The sequence below is a fragment of the Salvia hispanica genome, chromosome 1 (genome assembly GCF_029641045.1).
Source record: "Salvia hispanica isolate PSC_SH4W2 chromosome 1, Shi_PSC_v1, whole genome shotgun sequence".
In the NCBI taxonomy this organism is placed as follows: Eukaryota; Viridiplantae; Streptophyta; class Magnoliopsida; order Lamiales; family Lamiaceae; genus Salvia; species Salvia hispanica.
The window spans coordinates 2,801,011-2,822,174 of NC_142692.1; the positions used below are offsets into that span (position 1 = coordinate 2,801,011).

At 35.2% G+C, this 21,164-nt stretch overlaps 2 protein-coding genes and 1 long non-coding RNA gene across 4 annotated transcripts; 1 reads left to right on the top strand and 2 right to left on the bottom strand.

The window, feature by feature from the left end:
• Nucleotides 1–2,236: 2,236 nt before the first annotated feature.
• On the bottom strand, nt 2,237–5,715 carry LOC125218360 (UPF0481 protein At3g47200-like). 2 transcript variants are annotated; one of them, XM_089063097.1, is made up of 4 exons: nt 5,572–5,715; nt 4,849–5,252; nt 3,547–4,297; nt 2,237–3,047 (listed from the first exon to the last, which is right to left on the bottom strand). In XM_089063097.1, exons 3-4 carry the CDS (start codon nt 4,216–4,218, stop codon nt 2,439–2,441), a joined length of 1,281 nt encoding a protein of 426 aa, XP_088919223.1. In that variant the 5' UTR covers nt 4,219–4,297; nt 4,849–5,252; nt 5,572–5,715; the 3' UTR covers nt 2,237–2,438. The 2 variants fall into 2 exon arrangements, with proteins under 2 accessions (XP_088919223.1, XP_088919222.1); XM_089063096.1 differs by lacking the exon at nt 4,849–5,252.
• A 2,613-nt stretch (nt 5,716–8,328) lies between these two features.
• LOC148933079 (uncharacterized) lies at nt 8,329–16,086 on the top strand. The gene is made up of 3 exons (XR_016135545.1): nt 8,329–8,474; nt 11,206–11,329; nt 15,844–16,086. It is a non-coding gene; the product is annotated as an uncharacterized LOC148933079 (long non-coding RNA).
• Nucleotides 11,867–13,348, bottom strand: LOC148933080 (uncharacterized). The gene is made up of 3 exons (XM_089062513.1): nt 13,332–13,348; nt 12,541–12,632; nt 11,867–12,331 (listed from the first exon to the last, which is right to left on the bottom strand). The coding sequence occupies exons 1-3, from the start codon at nt 13,346–13,348 to the stop codon at nt 12,057–12,059; spliced, it is 384 nt and encodes a 127-aa protein (XP_088918639.1). The 3' UTR covers nt 11,867–12,056.
• Nucleotides 16,087–21,164: the final 5,078 nt, after the last annotated feature.

Here is a 21,164-nt window from a genome sequence, read left to right on the forward strand (position 1 = left end):
ATCAAATTGGATCAACTATATGAAATAATTGAAATTTTCAATAATTATGACTAATGCAAAAATAAATGAAATATATTGATGTAGTTCCAACAATAGACGTTGGCTACACCAAAATCGTGTCAAAAACATTAATGGTAGAAACAACTTGAAATTTGCACTGTGCTTATGGTCATTTTTTTACCAGTATTCTCTCACAATTGTGCAGGATGAGTATATGAAATCCCATGATATGAAGCAATACTATAAAGTAAAATAATATGCCTTTCTTTCTTCCTCTGGTCGTCTCCTCCATACTTCCGAAAGAAACCGACTCCTTGTAAAATCGATGCTAACGTACAAAACCTAAAAACTACTATAAAAAACAAATTCTCAAAATTCATTAATAAGGTGCATGTTTCGACAAGGAATGAACATCTTAATTTACATCTGTGAAGACGGAGAGGGCCTTGAAGTAGTAAGCATTATCGTTGATAATGCCGATCGGGTTGACGGCAGCGGCGACCAGCGGATGCTCCGTGCCTAGGTATACAAAGATGGGTCGGCTCGAGTTTGGGTCGCCCCAATACCTTGCGTTCACGACGTACTTCTGAGAGAACGTCGCATAGCTCAATCGCGCATAGTTGAAGTGGTCGAGGGTTTGTGTGTAGAAGTAGGTCTTGAAACCATCTTCTAGTAGTGATTTCACACTCTCTCCTAAGGGTGGAGAGAGTGTAGAGAGAGTGTAGGGATATAATTAGAGAATGTGGTTTCAATAAAGTAGAAGAGAGTTACAAGAGAAATGAGATTGAGAGTGAAGAAGGAATTCATAGCTTGTTAATTTGTGAAGAAGAGAAGAAGGGGAATGGATTTATGAATAAGAATGGACACCATTTTATAATTACGGCTCTATGCTCTTTGTGAGAGAAAGAGATTGAGGGATTAATAAATTATATCAACTTCTCCACATAAATTTAATCTTTTTCAAAATTAGATGTGTAAACCTAGGAAGAAATCTATGTATTCTCTTCCATACATAGAAATTATTCTCAAGTTCAACAACAACCTACCTTAAACGTATAAAAAACGTTCTGTCATAATGACTTGAAATTCGCACGTACATGAAATGTACTAATACAGTTCCAGCAATAGATATCAGCGACACCAAAAACGTATCAAAAACATTTTATGTCAGAATGACTTGAAATTCGCACGTAATTGAAATGTACTAATACAGTTCCAGCAATAGATATCAGCGACACCAAAAACGTATCAAAAACGTTTTATGTCAGAATGACTTGAAATTCGCACGTAATTGAAATGTACTGAAATAGCTCTAGCAATAGATGTCAGCGACACCAAAGACGTATCAAAAACATTTTGTATCAGAATAATTTGAAATTCGCACGTAAATGAAATGTACTGATATAGTTCCAGCAATAGATGTCAGCGACGCTAAAAACGTTCTGTGTCAGGATGACTTGAAATTCACACGTGTGAATTTCAAGACATTGACACAGAACTATTTCAGCCCATTTTCGGTGTTGTCGGCGTTCACTGCTGGAACTGATCATAACGTGAAGAGATATACTCCCTTCGTCCCATAACAGATGGCACACTTGTCTAATGGCACAAAAGTTTAGGAGGTGTTATTTTGTGTGTTGAGTGGAAAGAGAAAATAATATATTTATACTAATATGAAAGAAAACTTTTTTCAAAAAAGAAAATATAACATCCAAATCTTTATAGCAAACCTCCAATCCTTATCACTATGCCTATAATTGCCTATAAGAGTGTGTGTGTGGATATTGAGAGGGGGTGGGTTTGGTGAGAGCCATCTAATAGTATAATCAGTGCATGGATATTATTTAATGATCGATGAAACCCATTTCTCAATCACTTATAATTATACTCCCTCTATTTCTTTATAGTTGAGGCAAAACTTTTCGGTGCGGAGTTTAAGAAAAGTATGTTGAGTGTGTTAAATAAATAGATAAAAAAAATAAGAGAGAATAAAGTAAGAGAGAGTAAAGTAGAAAGTGGGTAAAGTAGAGAGAATAAAGGAAGAGAGAGTAGAGTAAGAAAGAGTAAAAAGTTACTTAATATGGAAATGACTCAACTATGAGGGAACTTCCCGAAATGGAAAAACGGCTCAACTATGAGGGAACGAGGGATAAGTTTGCATGCGTGAACCTATTTAATAGTAATAGAAATTCACTCAAATTCAATAATTATACAGAAATCAAAACTAAAAAGCATATTCAAACAAAGGTAAATAATCTATTTTAGAATGACCATTTTCAAATCATTCCTTCACTACATTATTGTAATTTCATATGCTAGTATACATCTTAAATCTATACTGAAATAGAATACAATGAACATAACAATCAACCCTTTAGCACTTCAAATTACAAAGTCTTGCCTAGACTTTTGAGCATCTCCCCTGTTCCAACAAATTTTCAAACAACCTGTAATATGGTAAAAACCGTTTGTACGAATGTAAGAATAAGCTGCACTGCACCAACAAGAACAGAAATGACGGCCCAAGGGCTATTAAAATATCTACGCTTCAAACTAGCTCTCCACTTATTCATGGGTCTTGCGCAGTGCTTTTGCACATCCTCAAACATCTCCCCATAGAAGAAGCTATTCCCGGGTCCAGCCACCGAGTCGCCCAGTTTGTTCACCATCTCCGCCACAGTATGTGCATCCCCTAACCAGTTGTTGATGATCCCTTTTTGAGATAGTTTTTCCACATCCATGGAGGAATCAATGATGCAGTTTAGGAAGTGGACATAATCTATCACGACAGTCTGCTGAAAGTACTGCTCGTACGTGATGAGGTTCCGGAGGAACGACTCCGTCCTGTCCTCAATGGTCAGTGGCGGTATGGTCATAACCCCTTCTTTGAACCCCACGTCGAACAGCGTCTTTCCTTCTGATCTCTCAAACTTGACATTAGCCTCTTTAAGCCTCTTAACGCTATCGATGAACCTCACCTTTCCTTCGCCCGGGCGTTGGGGAGGAGGAAGCCAACTGCTATGGATGAAGTCGAGCAAATGTTTTACCTGAAAAATGTACTATGAACTAGATTAGGATATTGGGCTTAAATTAATTAATTGAGGTTAAAGGTTGGATTCCGGTTCTATTGTTGAAAAATTAAAACTTCAGATATACTCCCTCCGTATCACAAGAATATGCACTCTTTCCTTTTTAGTCCGTCCCACAAGAATATACACTTTCTAATTTTGAAAAGTCTTATCTCTCTAATAAGGTGAGACTCCTTCTCCACTAACAATACTTTAATTACTTTTTCTCTCTATCTCTCTCTTACTTTACCAATTTTACATTAAAACTCGTGGCGACCCCAAAGTGCATATTCTTTGGGGACGGAGGGAGTAGAATCAACTTAAGATATTTTCTAGCTTTCTACATTGAGTCGAAAGTAGTGGATTCACCTGCATGATTCAAGCACATTATGTTCATATGCTCAACTCGCAATATCTCTCATGTATGTTATTTATGCGAAATATCACATTAAATGATGACATAAATTTCTAACGTCACCTTGTCAAGATCTGCAGGCATAACGGGCGACTTTGGGTTGCAACCTTTTCCAGGGCACAGAGTGGAGAAGAATTGGCGGAGAAGGAACAAGAACCTAGAATGCTGGTTAGGTGCCTCGATGAGGTCGTAGAGCTTGCACAAGACGAAGAAGGGCAGCTGGTTCTCGAAGAGCATGAGATCACGCTGCAGGCTGTTGATCATCCACTCCATTTGGAAGATAGGATCATTCATCTCCCACGAATTCACTCTATTTAAATTGCTCTTCACTCTATCGAACTTGCGAACTAGCTGGACAATGAAGCAGCCATCTAGAACAAGCATTTGTATGAACTGGGCTGTGCTTAGGGTTTTAGGTTGATCTGCATAGCATCTTCTTGCTTTTTCTTCCTCTCTGTCTAGAGCAGCTACATACCTTCCGACATCATCGGGTGGATTCTTTTCGGCAAGCAGTTGTTTCAGGTAATGGAGCTTGTAATCTTCCATCATCTTTAGATGCTCATTATCGTGGTGATATGGGCCAATGGCGATTATCTCGGGCTCATAGGCTTTCGGGTTCACGTTGCGTAAGTGTCTATGGACTCGGTAGATTGTTCTATCTGATTGTGCACCGGATCTTTGACGTAGTTTTGAATTCAAGAGAGTTGAGGCTTGCATTGTGTTGTTAGACTCCATGTATATTTATCGATCTACTTGCTAAAAATGATAAATTTCTTTTACTCTCTCCGTCCATCGTTAATGAGCACACTTTGACCTGACACAAGTTTTCAGAAATGCAATGGAAAGTAGATTGGAAAGTTAGTGTAACGTAGTCCTACTTTTATCTATTAGTTTTATATACGAGTCAGAATGAGAATTTGAAGTCCATTACCAAAAGTAGTAAAACAGTAAGTATGACAAGTATTGACAAACACACCAAAAATAGAACCAATGACAAATAATGGCGGGATTGGGGTATTACTTAATACTCCCTCCGTCCCATTCAAAGACCATATATCATTTTGTACATCCCATAGATATAGTCCATATCTAGTTATGACAACATTTTCTCCTTTTCTTTTACTTTATCATTTATAAGCTCCACCATCCACTATAAAATTTTAAATTTTTTGCTCTTTCTCTCTTATTTTACCAATTATGCATTAAAACATGTGTCAACTGTAAATGGCCTATTTGGGACGGAGAGAGTAAAATATATGCAAAACGTTATTATCTGTTCAACTATACATAAGGGGACGTTTGTTAGGAAAATCAAATAAACAAAACATGATAGATTATTTTTTATTAATGAGTTATCTACCCTACCTTTTCAGTCAATGTTCCGACCTAGGGTAATAAGCTCATGAGCTTGGTCTTACTTCACCACCGAGAAACAAAACAAGACTTCCATCTCCAAGTTTAACCCAGATGTAGTTTCCTTCTTTTTGTTTTGGGTGTGAAGCAGTGGCAAACCAAAAAAACCAACAAGCATTAGCTCTCCCTTAAAAGGAGGTGATCCAGCCGCACCTTCCAGCATGGCTACCTTGTTACGACTTCACTCCAGTCACTAGCCCTGCCTTCGGCATCCCCCTCCTTGTGGTTAAGGTACTATAACTATAGGATACTCCCTTTTCTCAAATTACTGTGTTTATTCGAGTGATCCACAAACAGCGAAAATTTCTCTTCTGCTTATCCCTATCCCGATGAGCTAAAACCAAAGCTCTTATATTCTGTTGAGTAATAGTTCGAGTAAGTCTTGAATGAGACCCTTGAAAACTTGATGCAAATAAACAAATTTTTGTTCTATGTTTTCGGGCAATATATCCGCGTTTAACTCTAGTCATTGAATAAATAAAATTTTGACAAATAACTAATTGATTTTTCTTTCAGTTATTGATGCTAGTGACGGTATTGATGATAGTGAACTCTAAAAAGCAAACAATGTCCAAGAATAAAATTAAGAACATACTGATTTCCATGGAGATAAAGAAACAACCCAAAGGGACTATAGCAAGACGCACAAAAGATAGATATTCAGACAGCACTAACCTCAGGTCTCCAATCGACTTTCTTGTTTACGAGCTGCCAATATTGATAATAACGAAATGAATGGTAGAAACACCTCTTATCATTTCTTCTGTCTAATGAGGGGACCATTGTTCTTTCACAATAGTCGTCGTTGTAGTATTTTTTTCTTAATAGTTCTCTTTATTTCTCTTTAAGTATTTAATACTCCATCCATTTAATAAAAATAGACACTGTAATAAAAAATCTTTTCTCTATCATGATGCGAGTCTAATACCCACTTATTTTTTCTTTTGGTAAAATTCTTAAATCTTGTCTCATATCAACTTGGTGATGATCCTAATTCCTAGCTCAACTATACTTGGTGATGATCCTAATTCCTAGCTCAACTATATAAATATAGATAACTCTCCCTCTTGTAAGCCGTGAGTGATCCATATCTAATATGGTATCAGAGCAGACCCAAGTCAATGATGGATTTTGTCTCTTTTATCTCTTGAGTGGCTCATTTTCAATACTCCCTTTCTATTCCACCACAAGTATTCCACTACAAGTGAGGCATGGAGGTATTGGGTGGATTGTTGTTGTTGTGGTTGTGATAAGTTTTGGCGGATTTTCTTGACAAATGTGTTGGCAGATGAAGTTAAATTTGGTCAAACCTTCTCCAAAGACTTTGTTCAATCGTTCTCTGCAATTTTTTAAAGTTTTTTGACAATTTAAATTTTAAACGGTGACAGATGATGTTGTTTGAAATTAACATTATGATTTAGAAAACTTCTCTCTGCAAAGAAAAAGATGAAGCGGAGTATGCTTTTATACAAAAGAAAAAAAAACACTTTCACCATTGTGTTCCACTTTGACTTAGACATATACTTTAGAGAAATATAAAAAAAGGAGTTTAATTAGTCAGTAGAATATAAATCTTATTTTCGTATATTAGTATAATATTATACTAATAAAAGTTGTAAAAATGAAATAATACAATTAAAAAGGGATTGACTAAAATTAAAATTTCGCAACACAAAATATTTTCATTTTTATTTTAAAGCCATGTATGCTTTCTGGCTGCGGCATATCTACATAGGAAGTTAGTATTACTAATAAAATAATAAATATGGATTCATTATGCCTAATACTACCTCCGTCCCCCAAATTTTGACACACTTTGACCCGATACAGGTTTTAAGAAATGTAATGGAAAGTGAGTTAAAAATGGGTGGGATATGAGTCCTACTTTTAAAGATTAGTTTTACAATAAAATGTGAGTATGAACGAGTTTGTGGAATATGGGGTCCACTACCAAAAATGGTAAAAAGTGAAGTGTGTCAAATTTTTAGCGACGGACCAAAATAGTAAACCGTGTCAAAATTTAGGGAACGGAGATATAAAGCCAAAATTCGGTAATTAATAGCCCAGTTGCTAGAAATGCAGTATTTATACCTAGACGACCAGGTTTAAATCCTCTCTCCACCATATCTTCTTTTCCTTTAAGTTCTTCCAAGACTTTATATGTATTCAAAGCAATGTTTTTTAACACAATTTGTTTAATTCCTATTTAGTTTTCGTTTATTATTTCATTTTAATAGAATTTGTATGTATTCAAAGGAATATTTTCATCTCAATTTGTTTAGTTCTTATTTAGTTTTCGTTTATTATTTCATTGTTAATAGATATTCTCCACATTCATTGCTAACCACTTCTCCTAAAATTTTGTATTAATTCAATAAACTTTGGCATACTCTCGTCAAATTTAATTTTATTCATTTATATTTAATATTTGATACTTAAGTTGTTAATAATTTATACAATTAACTATTATATAATACTATACTCTTACCTAGCAAAGTATGTATGTGCATAATTCTTTTTTTTTAAAGAGTGTTTTTTATGAAAAAAATAAAGAGAACAGAAAAATGGTGAAAACAAAACAAATAGAACTAAAAGGATTAGCTCAAATTTGAAACTTTAAATCGTTATAACTATTTTTCGCACCCCCATATCAAAAATCCTGGATGCGCCACTGCTTTCTGGCATTCCACTTAAGATCCGTTTGTGTCGGAAAAATTGTAGTTAGAGTCTGGTCGGGAAAAATTGCACAATTTTTAAAGTTTTGTGATTTTTTAGATCAATTTTAAACTCGAATCTGTCCAGATTTTATGATTTTTAAAGATCAAATATCTCATCTCTAATTAACTTGTATCAAGGCCACTACTGTTGGAATAAAAATAATTAAACTTGATTTTTGTAGTAGAATTATCTAGATATCATAAATATCTAGATATTATGTAGAATTATCTAGAATTAGGAGAGAGAAATATCTAGATATTTTGGTAGAATTAACTAGAGATAGAATTCTCTAGAATATAGATATTTAGAATATAAAATTATGAAGTAGATGATTCTAGAATAGGAAGGGGATGTCTATAAATATGAGAAGGTTGTAACATTTTGTATAAGTTGATAAGTTGAGAAGTTGTGAAGTTGAAGAAGTTGAGAAGTTAGTGAGTTGAGAAAGTTTGAGAAATTGAGTGTTCCTTTCTTCCCCACATCAAAACATCTCCTAAATCATTTCCCACATATTCCACCCATTCTCCTCTCAAATATTTCCTCCAAACTAAATTACTCCTCCAACATATATCCTATATATTTCCAACAACTACTCCAATAAGGATAAAATATCGGAAATAATTACGAAGACTTGTCCGTTCCGTCGACTATGAGAATGAAATGCCAACCATTTGCAGCTAAGACTAGCATCTACAGTCCACAAACATAATTATCACGTACACTGGATAACACATGTAGCTGTGACTATTCAAACCACACATTGGCCCATATACATATATATACATACACAGACCATGTAGTATCTGCGTTTCATTATCTATTCTATCTACAGGAGACAATATATGCCGTATCATGCTCAAGTAAGTTCTCTACCTAATTTCAATAAACACAGCTTTTTTTTTGCAATAAGTTATCGTTTAAGAACATTTATATTCTTATGTGACCTATGTGTTTATCGGTTTAAGGATAAATATTAAGTTCATATCAAAATTCAAGAATTCTAGTTCGTATCAAAATTCAAAAATTCTAGTAATATAAAGGATAGTACCATGATGGATCGGTTTCAATTAAAGAATTAGAATTCGGGTGTATTGATAACCTTCTTCTCTTACCTCCAATTAATTATGACTGTATAAATATATAAATATGTATACGAAAATCGGGGACCAGAGTCGAATTCTATCATCCGCGGCGTTTTATAGTTTTTAATGTTATTGTCATTGTTTGCCCATTTCTACTATTCTTTTTTTGTTTTAACTTTTCCTTTTTTTCTCATTTCTACTATTCCTCTAGTTGTAATTAATACTCCACATAACAAAGTTTTTAAAATTAAATTAAACTTTTAACAAATAATTTTTGTAAGATAAGAGAATTATATGTTTATATAATGTACCTTCGAATCGAAATTTTTGAATCTGCCACTAGGTCCAAATTACTAATTCCTCCGTTCATGAAAATATAATCTTATCTTTTCATTTTCATCCATCCACCAAAATTAGTTCCATATGGGAAGTCACTTTAAATTTATTCTTAACCTTTTATCTTTCTATCTTCTAATTTATCAACATTTTCTCTTTCTTTCTCATATTTTACACACTTTATATATATTTCTCTCTCATACTTTATCAATTTTAAATTAAAACTCGTGTCGCCCATCAGTGAAACTATTTTTGATTGACGGAGAAGGTATTGACATTTGTGGTATATTTTTAGTGTCAACGATGTTAAAAATAGCCCGACATGAATAGTATAGAGTGCAAGAGAAAGATGGATTGCAAGAAATAATATTAGAATGAGCAATACAAATAAAAAATATATTACTTTATAATATTATAATAACAATATTTACCCAAGTAAAAAAATTAATAAAATTGTAGTACGAAATTACTAGTGTGAGAAAATAAATATATATATATATATATATAAATTAATTACTACTAATAGTCAAATGAATTAATATGAGAAAATTTAAAAAAGGACATCAAATCTAATTTGAAAATGTACAATATAAATAAAAAAAATACACTATTAGACATATGAATTAGTAGGATGAAATAAAATTTAATAAAAGATACCGAATCTACAACATATACAAGCGAAAGATAAAATAATTAGAATGACAAAATTCAAAAAAGAGACAAAATTTACATAAAACTCGCCTGCGATTCGATCCCTTGCCATAGTGGTAACCCGGCAACTTCCGTAACCAACTGGACTAGCTGATAAATATGAATACTTTTTATTCATATATGAAATAACTTAAATGGCTGGGGGTCCCATGGAAACCCATGCACTAGTGTAGGTTCACCTCTGATACGTAAGGATTCATGTATACATGTAAATATATATATGTGTGTGACCGTGCATATGGGACACATTAGATTTAATGTACATATATATGTGACTTTTGGAATTGATTTACACATGTTAATGTCATAATGTGCATATATGTAACGGTGGAACAGTGGAATTATGAGAGTACTAATTAGTTTGTAAACTAATTACAGTTAGCAACCGACGACGGTTAGCCGAAATCGGTTGACGTGTATGTGCCTAGTTATGACAATGTGATGTGGTATGGCTCACCAATATTATTTTGCCAAATGAATATACAAGACCTTTACTTCTAGTTGGAAACATGAAAATTTTGGAATGAAAAATGCATTCTCATGTATTACGGAAAAACTATCCCAAATAATATGCATTCCATTTATTATGTAAACTATCCCAAATAATATGCATTTTCATTTTACGTTTATACTAAAATGAATGGTATTATCATATTGCACCACCAATTTATTAGTATAAAATTCAATATGAATTTCAAGAAATTAAAATACTACTATATTGCTGTATTCAATTAAGTATTATAATCTTACTTTTTCCAATTAAAATGAGATTATATTGTTTAACATCAACTATAAAATTTAAAATATAAAACTTTAATAGACATAATTATGTAGTCTATTATAACTACTCAACTATAAAAAATAATTATAAAATAATGAATATAAAACTTGAACAATGATATAATCTAATAACTATAGAATAGTATAAAAACATACGTATTTACGTGACTAAAAGTAAAAAAGATGGAGTTTGCGTATATACATCGTGTGTGGGTGTATGGTTGTATATAATCCATACATGGGAATTGTAAAAATTACCTTAAAACATTATATTATGCCATTATTATCATTTAGCCATGTATGCCATATATTTCCATTTGGCAAAATAATATTGATGTGGGGTATACCACGTCACATTGCCATATGGTATACCTAGTTTAGGAAATTTTTTCCCATGTGTGTTGGTGGTTATTTATGGATAATGTAAATTGATTATTTATTAAGCTAAGCTATATATCATTTATAAACACCAATCGACATATTAGAAACGGTTGTGGCATGGCACATTGTATGCGAAGCGACACAATCTTCCATAAAGGGACGTTCAACACCTATATATATGTGTTCTCTAATTATGAAAATACACCAACAATAATAGCTACATGCACAAATAAGAGTCTCGGTATATATACTATACACATATATAGCATACTAAAGTATTTGATTCTTCATTCATCAAAAGAATCACTAAAGGCTTGAGGTTAAAGGAGCGATAACATCAATTATGAAGGATCCAGTCAACGAGAGGACTAACATTAATTGGTGGATTTCAACCTCTACATCAAATGAAGAAAGCATGGATGGAGGTTGGTGATTTTATCTCCACTTTATGTATAAATGTTATGGTTGAATTAATTCAAATCTAGAATAAGATTTCATTATCGAAATCATTAAAGATATGACTTACATATCGTCTCTATATATCCACATGTGAACATAGTCTATTTGATAACATATTTAGTATTCCTAACATATCTCCAACATTTTTCATGAAATATTAGAATTGAAAACACGGCTTTTTTGCAATGGTTATGGTCTGTATATATTCACATGTGAACATAGTGTTTTCAAATCTAATATGCGAAAAATGTAGGACATATATTAAGCATACAAATTGAGACTGGATATATATACAAATCTAGACTACCTCCGTCCATGACAAATATGAACTTTTAATGGTAGCATTAAATGGATACAATAAACCATATTTATAATTATTACTACTTAGTTTTGTATCCTGGTAAAGAACCGATAAAACCAAAGCTTATAATTCTCGACTCAGTTACATGTGAATCAAGAGATGATGTTGTGGGTTAGCATGAAGTCATCAGTCATGCCGAACAACACCGAAACCTACATTAAGGATACCCACATTTAGGCCTAGTTACGACAACAGGAAGAATATATGAAAAAAAGGAAACAAAATTCGACTTTCCAAGTCAAGAATAACAATATTGAATGACAATTCTATCATCAAAATATTTAAAAAATCTATTTTCTGAACAGTGAAAATGGAAATAGCCAAATGTCATATTACCTTTTCCTCCGTTGAGAACTGTCACCTATAGTTTGAGTAGAGTAGGAATATATCTTCACTCTCTTATACATGATCTGTTCATTGCAAAAAGAACATATATCCCCGTTGGATCGAGACCATTCATCCTTGCAATCATCATGCACTAGATTAGATGTGCCTGAACAGCTACATTTGATTATGCACACATTATCGGCTTCACAAACCAACTTGTTGCAACGTATGCAAACTGCTCTCTGTTTGTGAATGAATGTTACAGCATGCCCTACAAATTTTTAAATAGAAGGAATGTAGGATTATTTGCATGTAAATTCCTTAGTTTTTTGATAAATTCTGATTGTGCAATAAGTTTATCAAAATCATTGAAATTCTTTCCCTACACTTAACCCATTATCTTTTTAAATATTTTTCAAACTACATATCAAGATTTCACGCAGCACAAATTCTATAATTGGTGAATAACCCATAAAAGAAAATGCATACCATCAATTTCCTCCACAGTATATGTTGATTCCTGCAACAACGTTGGTATAATAATATCAGGCACTGAACTCAAGTAATCAGCTACTGAAGTACTATTAAAAAGATTGATCTTATTTTGTGTATTTCATATATAATGTAGTATTGATCAAATAAAATCAATTCTTTTATCAAAATTAAGGCCAAACTATAGGTTCATTACATAATCAATCTTTTTGCAGTTATGGATTAAATGACAATGTGATACTTGCGTTTGAATAATACCGTAGAACATGTAAATAATGAACTCAATTCGTTGTTATAATAGTATTCTCAATTTTTTAAATCTTTAATGTTATATATCACTTTGACAGTTGGAAATTCAATTCCAAATCTTAAGAGTCCGTTGTAAAGTTCTTCATTGCATTCGTATAATGCCCTAAGTTCTAAGTTCTTAAGACTAGTAATGTTTTAAATGTGTTTATGAATTTACATAACACTTCAGTTTAATGAAATACAGTATATTGCAATGGTGTAATGATAAAGTGTAGTGTATATAGCTAGTGCTGAAAAATGTGTGTATTTATCATCTAATATATCTCATTCAACCTTAATTTTGGTATAGATCTGTATTCACTGTAACCCTAACTATATAGGCTACATATGTTGGGTTGTGCACTCACCGGCGTATGGGAAACCTGATTTCCATCCTCTGGACACTTCATAAAGCAATATCAGAAAAAATCATTATCATCATTTATATAAGAACAATATGATATGATCAATTCAAGTGAGAGTTTAAAATGATGACTTACAAGCAGTGAACGTCCATCGATCATATTTACTGCGAGATATAAAAAATTCCCTACATGAACACTTAAAACCATAAGGAATTTGAAATAAATCAGAGCACTAATTCCTAATTACTGTATTAATCGAGCATATAAAGCCCTAGATAGCATTCACAATGCAAGGCCACCTTTTCTAACCTGTTGTGTGCAAAGAAAATACTCCACAATAAGCTTGATGAAGATGGAGAGGTGTAAATCGATTTGATATTGAGAGATGGAGAGGGAGAAACTGCATTAAGGCATCCACGATAAGCTTGAAGATGTTGAGATTTAAATCGATTTGATATAACCACCTAAACATTGTGTCACTTTGTTCGATTGCATGATTTGGTATGATTAGCTAGGATTCCTCGATGTTGCAAGATTATATGGTTCCTACCTAGCTATCTCTAGAAAAAAAAGGGCAAGATTTCCAAGTGGAATCTCGATTTTACTCGAACATACATACCTTACTCCTTTGCGGCGAAGTGAATCCTGTGGAGTGATTTATCCAGTTAAATAAGAGTCGAAAATCGTATGTAGAGACCCTCCCCAAGTCCTTTCCGACGAAGTGTCAGGTGGAATGTGCACTTTCTTAGATCATCACTTTCAGGGATGAGAAAGCGCAGTATCCTATCTTCCGTGACATGTGAATTGCGATTGTGAAGATGGGGGGATTAAAACATGACAGGATTAGTGTTGAAGGGCCCCACAGAATCATTTTCGACTTTTATTCGTTCCTTAACTTTCGAAAATGAAATGAAATGCCTCTTTCTCTACACCGCGCGGTCTCCATTCCATCATCCAATCATCCAATGAGATTTTGCCAAATGGCACAATCTCATTGGTTCATATATAATTTTTAAATTAATATATCTTTAATATAAAATATTATAAAATTATATCATTTATAATTTTTCTTCCTCTATAAATAGAGACCACATTTGCTGCTTCTATCTTGTTTTTTTAGGATGAATTGGCAAAATCGCGGTGAAAATGGAGGAAACGGTTGAAATATCGTTATTCCAGTCACATTTGCCAATAGGTAATTGGGAGGATTGCATCTTGGCTGCTTCTTATCTCATAAACCAATCCCCATTTTCTGTCCTACCTCAGAACTCAACACCCTTTGAAGCTCTCTTCAATAAATCCCCATCATATGATCATTTGAAAATCATTGGTTGTCTCTGTAATGCATCCACTCTAAATAGGGGAAGGGATAAATTCTCACCTTGAGCCACAAAATGCATTCTACTAGGATATCCTTCTGAATATAAGGGCTATAGATTTCTTGATTTAGAGTCTATGCAAGAGATCATTTCCAGAAATGTCACTTTTCATGAAATGTCACTTTTCATGAAGATGTATTTCCCCTCTCACATCTTCCCCCATCAAATTTTCCTCTTCCACCAGAAATATTTTCCCCTCCATCCATCCCCACAGATCACTCACACCTCCATTCCCACACAAATTTTGGATTTTAGGGACCAATATTTATAAATTCTTAATTTTTTTGAAATATTTAATCAAATTTTAGGGACCACTGAACTTAGTCAAATTATTTAGTTTGGCGGTTTGAAGAGTGAGTTCTTGATTGGGGGAATCTAGGTTATTTTTACTCTGAAAGAGAAGATCTGCGTGTATTGGTACCTTTATGGGGAAAATTGGGGCTCTGTTTCTCAACCTTTAATTTCTTCTCAACTTATTTGTTTTTTCTTGTTATTTTTTGCTTTTAATTTGAAATTTTGTTGTTTTTGTAAATTTTTATGGAGAGATGGTGCAGGTCTGTTTATTAATAATTTTGTAATTGTCTCTGATTCTTCTTCAATGTTGAGTGGATTATGGCTAGAAATTGAATGATTATTGAATTTGCCGAGTCTTCAACATTCATCTACTGGTAATTGCCTCTCTGTAGCTTGTTTCTTTCGACATAGGTCCATTGCTTAAGGTGTGAGTGTGTTTATTATGCATAAGCGATAACATTAGCATGGCTTCCAACTATTAATTTATTACCAATTGGAGAGGTATGTAAAATATGTATATAACGAGAAATATCATGCTACAATTGCATCACTTGTGAGTTGTGAGCATCATTATTGTTTAGTACATGCCAGCGTTAGTATTTTTTCATCATTGATTATAATACCTTAAAATAATCATTACTACTACATGTTAATAATTTTACTAAAGTATAGTACATTATAAAATCAAAGCTTAATTTTTCATTTTGTCTACAATGTCAAATATATGATCAATTAAGAATTAATCGAACTTTCGTAACATTTCTATCTATAAATATAATTAATAGCAGTATGATGTAAAATAATCTTTTTTCTATTAGTCTATTACCTTCCTTAGATGCAGATCTATCTTAATTGTAGCTAGATTCACAAACACGTACACACGAAAAAGAACCGACAATTAGGATGACACATTGAATTAATTAAAGATTATCTTAGAAGATTTGTAACTAACCATGAGCTATAATTTGTCTCAGGTGGAACACACGGATGAGAGACTGAAGTACTCCCAGATTAAATGCAAATTGCATATAGATTTATTATGACCATCTTCTAGAATACCAACATGAACTATAATTTGTCTCAGGTCTCCAATCGAGCTGCCAATATTGATAATAACGAAATGAATGGTAGAAACACCTCTTATCATTTCTTCAGTCCAAGGAGGGGACCATTGTTCTTTCACAATAGTCGTCGTTGTAGTATTATTTTTCTCTCTAGTTCTCTTTATTTCTCTTTTAGTAATTAATAATCCATCCATTTAATAAAAATAGACACTATATGTATTTAGTACATCCCATAAAAATAGTCGTACGTTTTATTTTTTACTCCCTCCGTCCCGTTTCAGCAGTCCCATTGACTTTTCTGCACTCGTTTTGTAAAAATGATAATAAATAGTTAAAGTGGAGAAATAATAAAATAAAAAAGAGAATAATATAGAGAAAAGTCTTATCTACATTATTCTCTTTTTTACTTTATTATTTCTCCACTTTAACTATTTATTATCATTTTTACAAAACGAGTGCAGAAAAGTTAATGGGACTGCTAAAGCGGGACGGAGGGAGTATAATTTTTTCTCTTTCATGATGGAGTCTATTATCTACTCAATTTTTTTTTGTTAAACCTCTTAAATCTTACTCCCTCCGTCCACCATTAGGAGTCTCATTCATGGACGACACGGGTGTAAAGAAATGTTAAGAAAGTGGGTGGAAAAAAGTTAGTGGAATAGGGGTCCCACTTGTATATATTAGTTTTAAATGAAATGTGAGTGGAATGAGTTAGTGGAAGGTGGGACCATATTACCATTTATGGTAAAAGTGAACCGGGACTCTTATTCGCGGACGGACTAAAATGGAAAAACGGGACTCTTATTCGCGGACGGAGGGAGTATCTCGTATCGACTTGGTGATGATCCTATGTCATCTATATAAATATGGATAACTCTCCCCATTATAAGCCTTTTAAGGAATGAGTGGTCCATTTTTAATATGGTATTAAAAATTGCACGTGTCACTTACTTGGTTTGACGCATGTGCTTTTGTTTGGCTCTATTTTTTGGCATTTTTCGGGTAGTCACTCTATGAGGGGGACATTTCGGGTACAAATGAATACGGTAAACTATTTACTGCTGGAAAAAGTCAAAATGTACTCTAATTCCATGACCAGGTAGTGAACAAGCCCGGTCTCGTTGACTGGTGTAGTTGTGTAATTCGAAAGCCGTAAATGAATATTCCTCTGTTGTAAGAGCATCCGCAATGGTGCATAGGCCAGTCATAGGTCAGCCATTCTCTCCTTTGCCATGTCAGCAACACTAAAAAAAACCACCTGCCACGTCAGATTTAGGCCAGCCATAGGCCAGCCGCCCGCAATAAAAACAATTCAAAATATACTACATTTTACGGAATTAAAATTACGATTAAAATACGGAATTAAATTTAGACACGTGTACGGAAAAATTCATTAATTGCATTTAAAAAAGTTACATAGATAAAAAAAAAGTACATGCATAATAAAGAAAAAAAACTATCGTCGTGCAGTCCTCCGTGCCCACAACTCTTCAATTATATCCTTTAGGAGTTGAATATGAGCATCCACTTGGCGCATGCTGGCAAATTCCTTGAGTCGGCCGGCTTCATCGAGGGGTACCCCCTGTCGTACACTAGGGGTGGCCGTTCCGTGGCTTGGACCGGCTTCATCGTCACCGACCCAACTAGTCAGTTGTACGCCTTCGTCTTCGACGATCATGTTGTGCAGGATAATGCAGGCGTACATTATCTCGGAAACGCATCCAACATCCCACAAACGCGTTGGGCCCTTGATTGCCGCCCATCGAGACTGGAGCACACCAAATGCGCGCTCCACGTCCTTGCGCGCCGACTCCTGTCGTTGCGCAAAGTAGGCCTTCTTTTCATCACTTGTTTGTCGGATCGTCTTCACAAAGACCGGCCACCGAGGGTATATCCCATCCGCCAAGTAGTAGCCCATATCATGCCGGTTGCCGTTGGCCACGAATGAGACGGCTGGACCGACGCCCTGGCACTTCTCGTTGAAGAGGGGAGACGAGTTCAGGACGTTGAGGTCGTTGTTCGACCCGGCTACCCCAAAATACGCATGCCAGATCCACAGCCGGTAATCAGCTACGGCCTCGAGGATTATCGTGGGGTTCTTTGACTTGTAGCCGGTCGTGTAGGCCCCCTTCCAGGCAGTCGGACAGTTCTTCCACTCCCAATGCATACAGTCTATGCTGCCTAACATCCCGGGGAACCCATGCTTCTCCCCGTGCATCTGCATCAAATTCTGACAATCTTCGGGAGTAGGGCTTCGAAGGTACTGCTCACCGAAAATGCTGATCACGCCCCCACAGAACTCCTTCAGACATTTCAGGGCTGACGACTCACCGATGTGGAGGTACTCATCCCACATGTCTGCCGCGCCTCCGTAGGCCAACTGCCTGATTGCCGCCGTGCACTTTTGGATAGGGGTGTGGCTGGGTCTGCCAGCCGCATCGTGCCTGAAGCGGAAACACATATATTGACGCTCCAATGCCCTAACGATGCGCATAAACAACTCCCTGCGCATTCTGAAACGCCGCCGGAACATGTTGGCGGAAAACCGCGGGTACTCTGCAAAGTAGTCCTCGTACAGCCGCTGATGTGCAGCTACGTGATCCCGATCAATCACTGCTCGGTGGTGGACAACTCGTGGAGGGCGAGGTATCGCCTGCTGTTCCACCATACGCATGTACCGCTCCATCCCGCGGTTCATGTAGGCCTTCATAGCCTCGTTCATCCTCCGTTCGTACTCCTCAGGATCCCCACCACTACCGCTACCGCTACCACCCGCGTGATCCATCGCTCGATGATGCTCTTGAACAGAAAGTTAGAGAGAGAGAAAACTCGTTAAAACAAGTGGTGCAAATGAAAATGAAACGAAAATCGCGTTTATATATGATTTTTAAAAAAAAAAAAATCGTAAATCAGCGCTGGCCGATCGCTGGCCGATCGGGCCTCCACAATGGCGGCTAGCCGATCAGCTAGCGTTTCGGCCAGCGACGAGCGATCGGCGAGCCCACGCCGATCCGCTCGCCGATTTTGCGCTGGCCGACTGCAATGGTTCGGCTAGCCGATCGGCCAGCACGACGAATCGGCTAGCCGGTCGCTAGCCGACCATTGCGGATGCTCTAAGATACGTTATTTATTTACGAAAATGATTTTTTAATATCAAATATATTATAATAGAGTTTAAATAGTACTATGTTATATTTTATTTTTTAATAATTTTAAACGAATATATACATTTTTATCCCTAAATAGGGGAAGGGATAGGAGCATCTCCAATGGTAGGCTAGCCACCGGCTAGCCGATTGACGTGGCTAGGCGATCGGCTAGCCGAACCATTGGAGTAGGCTAGCCGAATTTCGGCGAAAAAACCGGCGTGGGCTAGCCGATCGCGTGTGGCTGGCCGATGCGCTGGCCGCCATTGTGGCGGCCTGATCGGCCAGCGATCGGCCAACGCTATTTTTTATTTTTTTTAATTCTTTTTTATTTTTTTTTATTCTTTTTTTTTATTATTTTTGAAAAACTATATAAACGCGATTTTCTCTATCTCTAAATTTCTGTACAAGAGCAACATCTAGCGATGGACAACAACAACTAGCCCAATACAAAATTAAGACCTAAAACAGAAACATGTCATACCATCGGGCCCCCGTTCGGCTAGCGGCAAACTATAACGGATTCAAAGCATACTAACATTTTTCAATAAACTAGTGAGGAGTAGAGTGGGGCAGTGGCTCGTGTGTGGAAGCCCGAATTTTTTTTTGTTATGTACTCCCTCCGTCCCGCCTAACATGACACATTGCTTATCCGGCACGAGATTTTATGAGTTATTGGTTAAAGTATTTAATTGGAGAGAGAGAAGGTGGGTGTAAGTATTAAAGTAGAAAGATAAAGAAAGATGGATATTTTAATAGAAGTGAGAAAAAGTGGTTGATTGTATTAATTAGAGAGATAAAGTTACCAAAAAAGGAAATGTGTCATCTTAGTTGAGACAAACTAAAAAGGAAAACGTGTCATCTTAAGCGGGACGGAAGGAGTAATTTTTTTGATTTTTAGTTAATGTACTTTTTTTTTAAATAAAATTAATAAATTTTCCCGTATATGTCTCGTAAATTTAATTCGGTAATTTAATCGTGATTTTAATTCCGTAAATGTAGTATATTTTGAATTATTTTTATTGCGGCTGGCCTATTGCTAGCCTATGGCTGGCCTAAATCTGATGTGGCAGGTAGATTTTTTAGTGCTGCTGACGTAGCAGGGGAGAGAATGGCTAGCCTATTGCTGGCCTATTGCTGCCCTATGTACCATTGGAGATGCTCTAAATTCTCACCTCAAAGCCACAAAATGCATTACCCTTCACAACAAATACCCTCCTCTTCCTCTGATATACCTTCATTTGATCAAAATTTTGGATTACTTTTCTCTGATAAATAAAAGAGTATAGGTCAAAATTAATCCTGAATATATGATCATTTTACCTTTTTGGTCATAGACTTTATCTTTTAGATTTTTTGGTCCTACAACCAGCTTAATTCTGATTCTCCACCATTCGTTTCCAGTAAACAGCTTGAATCTGATTCTCCCCCTCTCTGCATATTTCTTCAATACAGCACATCCAACTCATTCTCATCCACAATCAGCCCCTTCACATTCCCGCCATATCTCCTGAAGCCTCCAAGGATATTTATTAAATAATTAGGAGTTTAATTAGTGAATTAAAAATAAGAATTATGAGTTTAATTTGGTCAAAATCGGGTTGACCGTTAGTTTTTAACAGAATTATTGACGGATGACCAAAATGATCAAATTTCTATACGTGCAGAACTAAAAAATCCAAAAAATAAAGTTTATAACCAAAATGACCATACGTTAAGGACCAATTTTGACCTTTACTCTAAATAAATTCCCCCCATCTCTTTTCTCTTCAGTTTGGATTTTAGGGACCAATATTTATAAATTCTTAATTTTCTGAAATATTTTATACTCTAATACCAGAATCTGTCCAGATTTTATGATTTTCAAAGATCAAATATCTCATCTCTAATTAACTTGTATCAAGGCCAATCTCATCTCTAATTAACGTGTATCAAGGCCACTACTCCAATAAGGATAAAATATCGGAAATAAATACGAAGACTTGTCCGTTCCGTCGACTATGAGAATGAAATGCGATCCATTTGCAGCTAAGACTAGCATCTACAGTCCACAAACATAATTATCACGTACACTGGATAACACAT